The 14,785-nt window shown below is 43.0% G+C and overlaps 1 protein-coding gene across 1 annotated transcript in view; it reads right to left on the bottom strand.

Moving 5' to 3' along the window:
* OTOG (otogelin) overlaps positions 1–14,785 on the bottom strand; it is a 1,239,067-nt gene that overhangs the window by 470,841 nt on the left and 753,441 nt on the right. The window contains exon 36 of the mRNA XM_069625375.1: positions 13,770–13,859. Within this exon, the coding sequence (XP_069481476.1) occupies positions 13,770–13,859 (90 nt within the window). The remainder of the gene's footprint in view (positions 1–13,769; positions 13,860–14,785) is intronic.

Raw genomic sequence — 14,785 nt, 5'->3', positions numbered from 1 at the left:
GAAGTGAGTTTCCTGGATCATTGCTATATGAACCCATGATGTCTGGAGCCTATCCAACATTGATCCCCTCTCCCCAGGTGAATTCAGGCACTGTGCGTTAAGAATTACCAGCTTAAAAGTTTCAGCTTCCACCATTACTACCCCAATGTGTGTCATAGGAGAACATATACAAACATAAAAAAATGTGAAATGTGGAAATGTAACTGCAGAGGCTAAACAGAAGAATGCCAGCCTGCCTTTCCCGGCCACCACACAGACACGTGCCGAGGACAACTGCCCCCATCTCTCAAACAAACAGTACCCCTGTACAAACAAACCAAAACTAACCCCATCTGGCACCCCTCTCCCTAACCCAAATGGAAAAGCCTATGTTTTTCCAATCTCCTTATGGGCCATAGGCGACACCCGGATAATGCCGTCATAATGCTTTCCTGAACACAAAAATAATGTACCCTGGTCAACACATCAGGCGTCCACTTGTTGCTAAGCTGAACTGAGGAGTACAACGTGTGAGTGTGAACCAATTATATGTCCTTTTAAACCGGCCATTGCAGGAGGGTTTGAAACAAACTGAGGACATAAGGATGTAACTCTGAATCTTGAATCTGAGGCAGAATGCCTCTAAGGCGTACATTTTTCCTCCTGGATCTATTCTCTGCAACCTCTTGACACAACTGTAGCTGGGAATTAAGTGATTCCAGCTCATCGACCCTGTTGGACAATTGAGAGAGCTTGTAAGATGTCTCACACACTCCATTCTCAGAGTCGTCTACGTAGGTCTCAGCCACAGCGATCCTCTTATCAACTGCAGATAGTTCATCTAGTGCACCCTGAATTTCCTTCTTTATTTCTACCAGTATCATCAAAATATTGGATTTGGTAGCCATCCCTGATGCAGTGCCTTCTTCCACATGCTACACGTGGATCTGAACATCAGCAATAGGGCCAAGCTTTTTTGATTTATCTTGGCTATCTAAGAGCGCCAACACATTGTCACTCTCGCTGCCCTTGGGAATCTTGGCTGTCATCATTGTAAAGCTGAGAGAGAGGATGGCCCACAGTGCGACAACATGGCAGCAGACCTCCAAGCAACGCAGCAGGCCTTGTGCGCAAATCGATACCAGTGCCTCCTATACTCTAGCTATGAAAGTTCCAGGATAAGTTATGTAGAATGCTCACATACTATCGGTCGTTCAGCCAGTCCATGGTATCGGCCTCCAACTGCCTACCCCCCAACTCAACAAAATATGAGCGGTTGAGGGCACCCTTCTGTAACATGTCTCTAGGCCTGGCCAGCACTGCAGGGAACTCTAATGGGGCCCCAAAGCCACTCAAGGTGACCCAGCCTCCTCTGCCTCCCCAACCCCAGCTCATCTTTCTACTGTGGGTGGGGAGCAAGACACCCCCTCCATGACAAAGCACTGGTAGCCCATGCTCGATGGTTCGTCGTGAGCTCAGAGAACATCAGCAGGCGCCATCTTGATCTGGCGAGCCAACAACACCCTCAGCTGAGATACGTGCTCCCTCCAGAAGGAACTGTCAGCCTGCTGCTGAAATATCCTGCGGGATGCCTCATTGCATCGATCAGGTTTTTTTTTTCCTGCGGATGTGGTCGGTGGAAGGCCGTATCCCTGTAGGCTCACAGAGATCGCATTGAGCGCCACCGCTCCAGCGTTCACTTTGGCCACGCCCCAATATTCTGTTTTTTGTATGGTGTGAGAAACCTGAGGGCTTTCTCACATCTACTCCCCTTGGATCCTCTATACAGGTGGCCAGGGAAAGGCCATCGCTTTTAGATACTAACCCTGGGGGTGGACAAGCGAGGGATGATCACCTGGATGAAGGGGCCCTTGCGGATTGGAGGCGGGATACCCTTTCAGGAGGGACACCCTAGCCCAGAACGGGTTATGGGATATTGTTCCCACATGTTTCCTTGTCCCTGAGAAGGACAAGAGGTATTATCAACCAAGACATGTAAGAAAAAGGAGGATAAGGATTGGAGATGAGGTACCTTGGGACAAAACACAGGATCCCCTTTATGCTAGTGACCACCAACCTAACCCTCACCTGACCTTTGTGGGTCATTGTAGAGTGGTTCCCCTTTATTCCCCACTTGGGGTACCTGACAGTACTAAGACGAGGAACAAACAACTGAGAGTAATGAACATTACACATTTTCCCCACTCTGGTACTGAGACGAGGAAGAAGCTACTGGGAGTAATGGACACCACTTACTCTCTCCACTTTGGTACTGGGACGAAGAAGATGCATGATGGTCAGGCATGTCCTTTTAATCAGAGTCAGGCAGCATTGATTGATGGAACACACCTGCAGCCCATTGATGCACCACAGGTGCATAAAAAGTGGAATGCAGAAGCACATAGAAGTAGCAGGGGAAGAGGAAGCAGCAGCAGAAGGACAAGAGACCTGGGGAATTTGGGCAGAGATAATTTTAATACCCGGGACTGTGCCGGAGAGCGAGAAGCCAAGACACAGAGATGCCAACAAAGATCCCGGGAGTCCTGCCTGTGGAACTGTGCAGACGGGGAACCCTCGTAAGGAGAAGGCGGGCAGCAGGCGCTGCTGTGGAGCATAGGCAGAGCTGAGCACAGAGGTCGGCGTGTGCTGAAGGAAGCAGCCAGTGAACACAGGCTTTCCCACTTGGGGAGAAGCCACCAAGAGGACTTGTTGGATCCTGGTAAGTGTAGGGGACACTGGAACCACATGGGCATCCAAGGGACTATGGATATAGTAGCGTAGTAGCGGTCCACGATAGTAAGAAACCTTTGCATTTATTGAATACTGAACGGAATGAAATATGCAAAGCTGCAATTTTTAATACTGAACTGAATGAAACATGCAAAGCTGCATTTTTTTTAATATTGAACTGAATGAAACAATCAAAACAACATTTATTGAACACCGAACTTAATGAAATATGCCAAGTTGCATTTAATGAATACGAAACTGAATGAAATAAGCAAAACTACGCATATTGAATACCAAAGTGAAAGGAAATGCAAGACTGCTCATTCTGAATGTTGAATTGAATGAAACAGCACAACTGCTAACATTGAATACCACATTGAATGCAAATAATAAACCTGCTAATATTGAACTCTGAACTGAAAGAAAATAGGAAACTAAGTTGGATGAAGGACTCTGACTGCAGAGTTGAAGTCAAAACTGAGAAAGCGCTTGTTGTGGAGCTGCATTTTAGAAACCACTTGTTTATTGAAGTTTTGGAGCTGCATTTGAGAAACCACTTGTGTATCTCAATATTGAACTATTCAAAGAGAACTTGAAGTTGCTGGTTGCGTGACTGTAATGGATGGATTGTGCGATCCAACAACTGCGCCCAGACCAGATAACTCCTACATGTTGATTAATGAACTGATGAAAGCGAATGCAGGTTCCTGGTTGCGTGACCTGCAATGGGTGGACCGTTTGGTCTAAAAACTGCACCAAGACTAGAGAACCCCTATATAATAACAAGGAAGCTTGCTATTGTGTCAAAAGGAAAACTACAATTGGCGCATATTAGACTTGGGGAAGGGAACCGTGAGCTGTAAAGAATTGTTGAAACTCAGTTAAAGACAAAGCTTCAAGATACTTCCTCATGTGACATCTTTTGATATTGTACTTGGGGAAGGAAACCCTAGGACGTGCTGCACTGGAACTATATTGAACTTGGGGAAGGGCATCTTGACATTTACAAAGGTGTGGAACTTTATCACTTCAAGTCCAAAAGAAGATGCATTGAATATTGTGGTGAACTTGTTGACATTTGGGGAAAAGACGCTGAAGATTAAGCCCAAGCTGGAAATAGCTCAGAACTTTACTTTTGGAACACTGTTTAGTTTATGGATGACATCTCTACACATTGTTTTGTCTTAGTTGTGAGGGCAAACATATGTTTTGGAAACAGACTGACTTTTCAGTTGAACTTACTGACACTGACTATCCTTAGTTTCTTTAGATAGGGAAATCCCACCTTAGGATAGGGCACGTCAGGCCTTAAACCATCATAAAAGTCGTTTGTTACACATTGAATCTGTTGTCTGTGTCTCCTTCCATGATGCCAACCTCACAATGGATATTAAATAAGGTAAATCACATAGGCTGTGGACAAAGGTATACATTGATTAATGAAATACTTTGCACAGCCATGCCTATACATGAAGTTCTTCTTGATTAGAAACACATAGTCCCCCATTTTGCATTTGTTACATCCAAAGAATCCTGGCGATCATGGCTTAACTAGAATTAGTTAATGGGCCTCATTCCGAGTATGGCGGTAAGGGATAGCGGCCACCGGTAACGAGACCGGTGGCAGTGATCCCTTACCGCCATACTCCGAGTTCCCTTTGCGCCCTCGCCCTTAATGCCTGCTTTGAGCAGGTGTTAAAGTCGAGGGCGCAAAGGGGCCTCCAAGCCAATAACGGTGACCGTAATGAACGGTCACCGTTATTTGCATCTTCCCCATTCCCATTGAGCCCTATGGGGGCTCATTTGGGAATGAGGAAGAGCCTTGGTGAATGGGGAATTACCGCCCCGCCAACCTTGGAATGGGGCGGTAATTCCGCCATCCACCAAGGCGCTGCCGATCCGGGTACGGCGTCAACCAAGGCGTTAATAGCGCCATTGGTTAGCGCCGTACTCGGAATGAGGCCCAATGTCATTACGTGTCTCTGTACAATAACTTTGTCAAAGCCTATTTTTTAAATTAAGAAGGTACCTCAGGTAAAGGGGTTATCAGAGAATGCAACCAGAAAATGATATCAGACAAAATATGCAAGAAAGATGGACACAAAATAGGAGAATGGGGTTTCGCTCCTCTGAAGGGAAATTATGTTTGTGGCCTGTGTAGTGTTTGTGATTTAACCACCCAAAAGAGAATTATGATGGCTCCATTGGTCAAGCACTTTGCAGAGTTTTCCCATTAATACAATTAATTTAAATGGACCACAATAAAGATCAAAGCCAAGCAGCTATAGAAAAAAGCGAACTGGTTTGAAATTAAGGTTTATCTTCAGAACTAAGAGTCATCTGAAGGGCTTGAATGAAAACATAATGTGATACAAATTGTGGTAATGCCGTTACATTTATACAGTTAGCTTGGTATGGGAGAATTCCATGACTACAGTTGTTTGTTTACATGTTCACACCTTCAGCATAAAATTACTACTTATGTTGGAAGACATTTATTTGTAGGAATCATGTTCTAAAAACATTTTTGTCATGCATTACATTTTGTCATGCATTACTGTTTGTACATTATTATTACTATAATGTAACATAGTTTCAAGCAATGTCTCTCCCTTCAATCCAATAATATATCAGGAACACGGGTTAGATTGGAATTGTTTTATGCTATGGCTCAAATTTATAGAATAAGACCTAAGCTATTACAAAATGACTGCGTGCTTAGAAGACAGTGGAAAGAATTAGGCCCATGCAGTAGAGTGTGGTTACGTGATCATTCACGTAAAGAGCCCGTAATGGAAAAATGCAGAACAGACTTTAAATAGCATCTAGATGGCGCACGCCATTTCTCCCATGAGCAAGTTCATTCAGTTTGTCCTCCACCCGCCAACCATTAATGGTTTCGGAGCAGGAATTGGTATGAAGGGAATATAACTGCCTTTAACTGCATATGCAGTATTCCTTGGACCGATGGCTTCAAGAATCTAAAGGAAACTGAAGGAATAGTTTGGCTTCCCCATATGCTGTAGACTTCCTCATAAGTAATTTGTTACTTCTGTGAGAATATGTGCTGAATGGAAAGGTGTACTGCATACGATGGGGTCTGTTGGTAAGAACGAATATTACAATGTTTGTGTGTTTTCGATACACAGATGGTGTCTGTAAAGTGAAGTGTGAATCCAGGATTCAATAACAGAGAGGAAACATTTTCACTATGAGTCCAGAGACAAGTAAGCATAAACATGTGTTGGTGTTACCGGTGAAAGACAGTTATACATGATGATGTTATATATGTGTTGTTTGATTCTCGAATGGAGGGGTGACTGATATTAATTATTGACAGATACACAAGAGGAATTGCAAACTTCTGCTGCGGTGATCAAGCATAATTTTGATGCTGATCTTAAAATCGAAGACACAAGGTATTTCTTACCATGTGCAGCTTTTCTAAAAATATGGTTCCTAATGGCCATGCAGAAGTGAACAGTTTTTTGTCTTGTAGATTCTCCATTGTTGGGGAGTAATGACCTATGACATTAGTTCAATTGTTGAATTATCAAACCTTCCATGAAGATTGCACCACATACCTCTAGTTATAATAGATCCAGTATAAAATCCAATACTGTTATTCAATATTAGAGAAGTTGAACACAATCAGGTTCCCTGAACAATGTCCACATTAGCAGTCTGAAGACAGAAACATGTTGGACTATTTTGAGACATATGAATGTGGTCATGTGCCGGTCTAAAGTGCAAAGATTTTGATGTTTAAAGTTTATTTATGTGTTAAATTCATTTTCACCGATTTTTGTACATTCACAATGATGACAGCGTGGCAGATGTTTTTTTTCCTTCTCTTACTTTACTTTTTTGGTGCACTATTCCATTGTAAGAATTGAGATGTAAATACTTAGAACGGTAGTAGAGATATGTTATATTGGTGTAGAGTCGTTCTAAGCATACACACTGGAAATTGATGATGAACAAAAAGACAAAACATATAAACTACAAAATCAATAAATGTCTTGCTTGTGTTGATATTGTTACTTCTAAAACACAGATTGTCTGAAATACCTCCCATTCAATAGCAGAACTTTCTTTTCAAATGTGTTACTTTCTTGCAAGCAGTATTGATGTATTTCAATTGAGGGTTTATTAACATTGCAAAATCTCTGTTTGAATGTACCTGTGACAGTAAGTCTTTTTAGTAAAACATATCAAATTTTGACTCCAAACAACAGGTTACTCAGGATTAGATGTTCCATACAGTTACTGACATAACCATGTTTAATGTTAGTGGTTTTCTCACTTGGCTATCCCTTTTAGATAGGCGGCACACCACCACAATCTAGGTATAGCATTTCACATGAGCGACAGCATTGTTCTTCTGGAGGGATAATATTTGTGTAACTGATAAAATAACTTGAACTAGTCCTGGCTTTTTTTTGTCAGAAGTGCTCTACATGCTGGGAATAGACACATACCTATTATGAGGACAATTAAACTGCAAGACTCAGGATGTAAAGGGGCTTTGCATGAAAACCATGGTTGTCACTTACCAAATATATCCTCTCTGCAAAATTAGATGCTTTTGTGTTATCGCAAAATAAGACATACCTACACATTTAGAACTCTGTAAACACGAGGAATAGAAACAGAAAAATCTGTACCTCATGAATCGAAGGCAACCTAAATGTTAGAAAGGATTTCTGTGTGAGTTCAGCAATCACATGAATTTAGCCAGGACCTACAGGCTGCAATGAGCAGTGTGGATGGTGTACATTTATCTAGACGGCAACTAGAAGGTAACACTGAAGTGCATAAGTTGCTTCTGTTCCTGACAGAACTCTGGATATGTTTTTGTTATAAACTTTAGCACTATGAAAGAGGAAGGGAGAAATTCTACGGGCCCACCAAACATCTGCACGAGATGGGAAGCTGAAAGCCATGAAATGAAATGTGTGGAACAAATGAGGTCATCCTATAGAAAATAAAAGTCTTATGTGCTGGAAGAATATATTAACATACCACAGCTGCCCATGCATGATCAGCCTGTATACTTAAACAGTAGCAAGCAGTAAGCCCCGATAAATGGATGTGCTTTTTTAAAATTTAAAATAGTTGTCAGTAGACATTGCTTATAAAGAGAAGGCACATTTGGTCAACTGAGAATGAACTGATTTACAACTGCCATGTTTATTCATTATACAGTGCAGCCCATACGTAAATGTAAAACAAACAAAAAATACAAAAAGCAAATGGTAGCGTTGATCCCCTTTGGCATGAAAAAGGCAGAAAGAAAACAGAAAAAATAGTTGAACAGAAAAAGTAATTCAATCCCAACATCTTTATTAAATGAGGCCAATAAACATAGTGAATATACACATCACTCGACAATTCCTATTTAAAGAGCAACAAAAATAATTTTAAACACATGAATCGTTAATCATAGTATGCACATTCAACCATAGCAACGCAGCTTACAAAAACACAAAAGACAAAGACACATTTGTGAAATCTTAAAGTGACACACTAAATTACAAATAAAATACAATACATAATTATCAACACCAGAAATTCTGCCTCACAAATAATTATGCAAACTAGGGGTCTCTGGGAGTCTCTCTACCGGCCTCAGTTGCGGGGGAGTCTCAACCAGATTTTCTAGCTCACTATCCCTTTCACAGAAGAGAAATATCCACAACATATCAGTCTTTGTCCTGTACAAAGGCAGTCCAGCACCGAAATGCTAGTAAATTCTCCTCTGAACAAGCCCTTTGCCTGGCCTGCCCTTGGGCAGGACAAAGACTGATATGTTGTGAATATTTCTCTTCTGTGAAAGGGATAGTGAGCTAAAAAATCTGGTTGAGACTCCACCGGAACTGAGGTAGAGAGACTCCCATAACCCACTTGGTTTGCATATTAAAAAGTAGCTTTGGGTCTCACCCTAAATTACTAGGGTAAGCCAGACATGCTTGCTCACTGTTCTTAGAGGGGCACATTTCCACCTCACTGATGAGGCTCAGCCAGGCTGAAACACGTGTCTGTGGTTGCTGTTGGTATTCTTGTTCAGAAGAGAATTGCCTAGCATTTAGGCGCTGGACTGCCCTTGGGCAGGACAAAGACTGATATTTTGGGTATATTTCTCCTCTGTGAAAGGGATAGTGAGCTAATAAATCTGGTTGAGACTCCCCAGTGACTGAGGCCGGTAGAGAGACTCCCACCCCCCCCCTGTTTTTCATATATAATTATGGCGAGCCTGGCGAAAATCACCTAAATTACATACCCAACTAAAATCCAATACAAAAATATTTATGGCAGAAATACTGGCTGATATATGATTTCAACACATCTAGTCTTCACACAAAGATTTCCAAAAATTGTGCTTTGTGTTGCATTTCGATGGGTCCCCTTGTTGTACCATTTATCACATATGTGTCTCAGTTATAACATAAATGTGAAAGTTCTGAGGTATCAATCCATTGGCCCTCATTAGGACCCTGGCGCTAAGTGTTTAACAGCACCGTAAAAGGCTGCAGCGCCGTTAACCACTTAGCGCCTTACTACGAGATCCCTTTGCGGGACCTGACCTGAACGGCAGGTCTGGACCAGCCGTTAAAGTAGGGACCCGCAAAGGGACTCTCGAGTTAAGTACGGTACCGCAATTTGCGGTACCGTACTTACCACCTTCCCCAGTCCCATTGAGCCCTATGGGGCAAAAATGGGAATGGGGAAGGGCCAATGTTCAATGGGGAATTACCGCCTCGCCAACCTTGGAATGGGGTGGTAATTCCCCATTGAACATTGGCGGACTCATTACAATACCGGCACCAACCATGATGCTAATAGTGCCATGGTTTTGCACCGGTGTTGTAATGAGGGCCATTGTCTCTGTCCTTGTTCCTGCTTCCCAAAACGTCACTATTCTCTTGTTTGATAAAGGACATTCTAGCCATGCAGCAGCTGTTGGTATTGCTACAGTACAAAGGCATATTCTGTGAAGCCCATCGGGCTACACACGTGTGATGTATGTTTTATTTTCCAGCAGTAGAATTGGTGTAATGCTTTGATGTATTTGTATCTGAAGTAGTAGATTTTAATGCTAATGATGCAATTGATTGTATTTATTTGTATTTTATGTGTCTTTGAAGATTCTGATAAAAATAGAGTTTTAATGGAAACATATCTTTAGTGAAGCTGGCGAATTCTGAATGCAAAAAAGCAAAACATGTTCACTCTCGCAACCATTCTTCTGTACCTCTCAACATTCCCACTTTTCGTAACCTGTACACATGCATATTAAAAATGGTGTTTGGAGAGATATATTTTAATCCCTTGACAGAATATATAGATGACAGGTGTCTGATCTCAGAAACACGTCTGGCACATGCCCTGTGCTAATTAATTCCCAGCTGATACAAATTAAAAACTTTTCAAAGAGTCAAATGGATGAACTACAATTTAATTAGAAATGATGGCAGCCACTGCTGTAAATTCATCACCTTCATGGCAGTTAAGGCGTTGAGCCACAATTGATAAACAAGCCTCACTGAGTAAGTTTGTCCGAACCCAGTATTGGCTGAATTTCCACAATATTCGGGATTCACAGAAACTACCAAACTTGGGTAATCCAGATCATACAACCAGATTACTTTCGTTAGAGTGTATTTTCTTGTGGGAAACTGGGTCATCCCACAAAACATTGTCCAATCAATAAACTGGAAGGCTCTACCCTACCAACAGAGCAAAAATTAGAGCAGAAAGGGAAGGAGGGGGGAGAGGGGCAGGCTAATGAACAAGTAGTACGTTTCTTTGTTCTTATGCATTCAGCCTTTCGTTGTATTTGGGAAAAAAAGGAATACAAAGTTGTTCTGAATGTAACATGTATAATGTCAGACTTGTTTGGAAAATTTAATAAAGATTTTTGTTTTTTTAAATGAAGGGGGTGCACAAGAGAGTGCTCAGGGGGGGACTGGAACGTTCCATTGGCAAAGGAGTGATTTCAGAAATCGCCCAAGGCTGGAGCAAGGGTGTCGGTTTGGGAGCAAGGGTGTGGATGTGGTCCTTGGTTGTTCTGGATGAGCAGCGGATAACCTGCTTTGACAAGACTTTCATAGATCAGACTTGTCTCAAAACATTGTCAGGGGTGAACAGGGGAAAGGAGGAGAAAGCAGTGGCATTTGAGGGGGTCAAAATTCCCATTCCCTTCCAAAGTGCCTTTATGTAGCTGAAGATTATTTCACCTCATACCTCATGCTTTTATTTTCATTCCAGGTGACTGCAGTCATAGGAAGCCCAGGCTGTTCACCGATCAGGGCCTCCAGAACGATTATTCCAGTCCGCAGTGTTCACAGGTCAGTGCAAACAGAAAGAACCGCCAAGCAGATAACTAGGAGATGCACAGGCATCCGAAGAATGTGGCGTGCCTCTAAATGTCAACAGCACAAGCTGCGATCTAGCTGCCAACACAGTGTTGCATAAGAGGAACCTACCTGGGATTTCATTGCAGTGCAGTGACCTAACATGAACTAGGGCACTTGTCAAAGAGGGCCTCCATTCTTGCAGACCTATGGTCTTGCTTGGAAGAAGGGGCGGCGCTTAGCACTCTATTTGCAAATTCTGACCATTGTATCAAATCCCTGGTAGACATGGTAGGATCCGATTGAACAAGGCCACACGTCCAATGAGGGAAGGAGTGGAGAGGATAATAAAGGTGACAGGAAGCAGGAGGGTGTGGTTATTTGGCTGAGCTCAGAGAAGGAGGAGGTGGCATAACAAACGACCAGCAAGCAGAAGGCTAGTGGACTGTAGTGTCGAGGCCTTTTGAAGAAAAAAGAGGTATTGGTTGATGCAAGCAAATGGTACTGTGTGGTCAGTGTATGTGAAAGGAGAGGTGAGTGAGAGAAGGAGAGGAAGGATAGCAATTGAGTGAAAAGCGATTGTGAGAGTGAAAGGAGGGAGACTGAGTAGAAGGTTGGATGTAGTGGTAGTTTTGTGGAGAGGGGAGAGTAGTGGTGGTGGGGGGTAGTAGAGGTGTAGAGAGGGGAAGCAGTAGTAGAGTGGTGAGTGGAGCATGGTAGAAGAAAGTAGTAATATTAGATGGTGTTGGCAAGTGGTAGATGGAGAGAGAGACATTGGATGGACGAAGGAGGCAGAAGTAGTAAGAGGGAGGAGAGAATGTAGGTGTAGTTGTACGGAGTAGAGTTGCGGAAGGAGGGTAGAATCAAAAGACAGGGAGAGGAACATCAGGGTGTGAGTGGAAGGAGACAGGGGCGGGCTTGACCATTTTAAAGGCACAACACCACAACCCTTTTAGAACTAGCCTCACCATGAATGTAGGACCACCCTAGGAAGTCCCTGAGGTAGCTTAGATAGATAAGGCAGTCACCCTCAGGCCATCACCATCAGCAAGTTAGAAATCAGACAGTAGGGAGAAACAATCAGTATACACAAACCAGGGAATTAGGGACACCTGTGTCATGGAGGATCTGGTACTTTCTAGACAACAGAGGGAGAGATGACCAATAGAGCCCGTGAAAGAAAAAGTAATACAAACCCTCGAAACACCTTTTGAGAGTTGGTGTGTTTGGTGGCCATCTGAGACAAATAACTGACATGAGCATGTGAATGTCTTTTAAATTAACAGACTTTTGGGCCTCATTGCGAGGTGGGCGGTAAGGGATTACCGGCACCGGTAAGGAGACCAGTGCCGGTAATCCTTTACCACCCTACTACTAGGTCCCCTAGCGGGTCCCTCCAGTAACACCAGGTCTGACCAGGCGTTATGGACGGGACCTGTTCAGGGACCTAGAACCTAATAACGGTACCGCAATTTGCGGTACCGTTATTAGCGCCTTCCCTATGGAGGCTCAAATGGGAATGGGGAATGGCTTTTTCAATGGGGACTCGTAATGAGGCTCTTTGGCCTCATTACGAGTTTGGAGCCCAAACCGGGCTCCATTACCGGGTTCCTGCAATGAGGAATAATCGGGTCATTCCGACATAGGAGGACCCGGTAATTCCTCCTTGCAGGAACCATTCCCCATTCCCATTTGAGCCCCAATAGGGCTCAATGGGAATGGGGATGGAGGTAACAACGGGCACATTACAAGTGTCCCGTTGTTACCTCCCTCTTCCCCTCGCGGTCCGGGTCCCGCAAAGGGAACCTCGTAATCCGCGATCCCGTTATGAAGGGGGCCAGTCCCGTACCGGCCCCCTTCATTCCGGGGGCGCAAGGGTCGTAATGAGGCCCATAGTCATACAACATTTTGTCTAATTTTCTTTTTTGTAATTCAAATGTTACAATATGTGACGTATAAAATTCAATTTTCAATACCACAACAGAGAAAAAAGAAGAAGAAGAATAAAAAAAGAAATTAGATTTGGTCTAATGCAAAAGCTGACAAAATCATGGGAATTTCGTTCACTAATAGCACACTTTGAAAGAAGAGGGGAAAGTGTTTGGGTGTGCAGTGAAAACCTTGTTTGGGGCGTCTTGCTAATACCTCAGATGTGGATAGGCACTACATCTGCTTGGTGCGAACAAAATGTACCCAGAATTGAACCAGGACTTTGAAGTTTCCTTACATAGGTGTTCACATCCACTTTCCCCCTCAGAACGTGCCCAAATCCCATGTAAACATCACAATCTCAGCCAAGTACTCGTGCACGCTTTGAAGCTGGGAAGGGCCCCTGATCTCAGCACCTGAAAGGTACAGTCATCTCGATTCACCTGCGGGTTCCCATAGATGCACCTGAATCCAGTGGTTGAACCCACACGGATGCATTGAGGAGTTTGTGGGTGAATGCACAGGCTTATTGATAATGTTACATACACAACAAAAAGTATGAAATATTTCAGACCTGCACAAACACCCTTTTATACTTCGACTAATCATATGAAAAAGAATATGGAATTTCGAGCAAAAAGTGTTTTTGGGCACTAGACATGTTCACATATCACTTCTTTTAAAGACAATTGTACACTTGGTGGCTAAAAATAAACAAATATTAGTGCTTGCCTTTGCTTGGCTTTTTATACCCCAAAATATAATTGAACTTACTTTTCTCTCTAAACGATCAATTATTATCTCGTTGGAAAAATGGGTTAAATTCAGAACTGCCAGGCATAGCATTTTTGAATCCAAATGGCCCTGTGGAGACAAGATTAATCAGCATGTTTAATACATTCACATACATTGTGACAGCATTCTTCATGCAATGCATTGCATACTACACATCCTACACATCCCTTTTGACTCTTACAGTGTTTCACCTTCTGATGCTTGATAGAAACCTATGACTAAATGCTTGTCTGACTTTTACTTGATCATTTCGAATTTTTAGAACTCATCAACAATGTGATGCATGATCTGTGCCCGTGGGAAAAATATATTTCTCAAGGGCTAGAATGTATTCCATTTTCCCTTTGCGGATACTCTTGCATGGATGACAGCAAGGGGCCGTCCCTGCTGATGTCAGTAGGTTTCAGGGAGACCAGCACAGCTGACCCTGGGATGAATGAACCTTATTAAATCCAGGTGAAGTCTCTCAGCCATACATTAATTACTATGGCCAATGTGGTGATACGTGGTCTTGGCCTACTTGATTGAATTTCCAGAGGTGTGCAGATAAAAACAAGGTCCACCCTGTGTGCCCGGGGTGTCTGAATTTTCGGCGTCAGCCAAATCCTATGAGTTTGCCCTGTAAGAAGCAGCAAAATATGAATGTGGGAACCGTAGTTTATTGTGTAGCTGTCAAAATGTTTGAAGAGATGAATGTCTGCAATTTTGTATTGACAGACCTTGGGGTCTGTCTGGTACCAATGCTCCAACTGTGTGATGCAATGTACAACCTGCTTGAGCACAACGAGCAGTAGGCCTGAGGAGATATTGGTGCTGGGCTAGCTTGTTTGAACGGGCATGCTCACCTCAATAACAAGCAGTTGAATTGTTTTGGTGGGGACAGAAAAGAAAGTAGGGGTGCTGAACATATTTTGGAGATAGTGGTGATCACAAGTGGTGGGCATTTGTGGCAGCTTCATTGGCTGTGCAACAGCGTATGTGTAAAATGGTCAGTG

The sequence above is a fragment of the Ambystoma mexicanum genome, chromosome 11, assembly GCF_040938575.1.
Source record: "Ambystoma mexicanum isolate Mex_15411 chromosome 11, UKY_AmexF1_1, whole genome shotgun sequence".
NCBI classification, from domain to species: domain Eukaryota; kingdom Metazoa; phylum Chordata; class Amphibia; order Caudata; family Ambystomatidae; genus Ambystoma; species Ambystoma mexicanum.
Note: the sequence above shows the minus strand (reverse complement) of the source record. Positions and strands in the feature narration are given on the sequence as shown.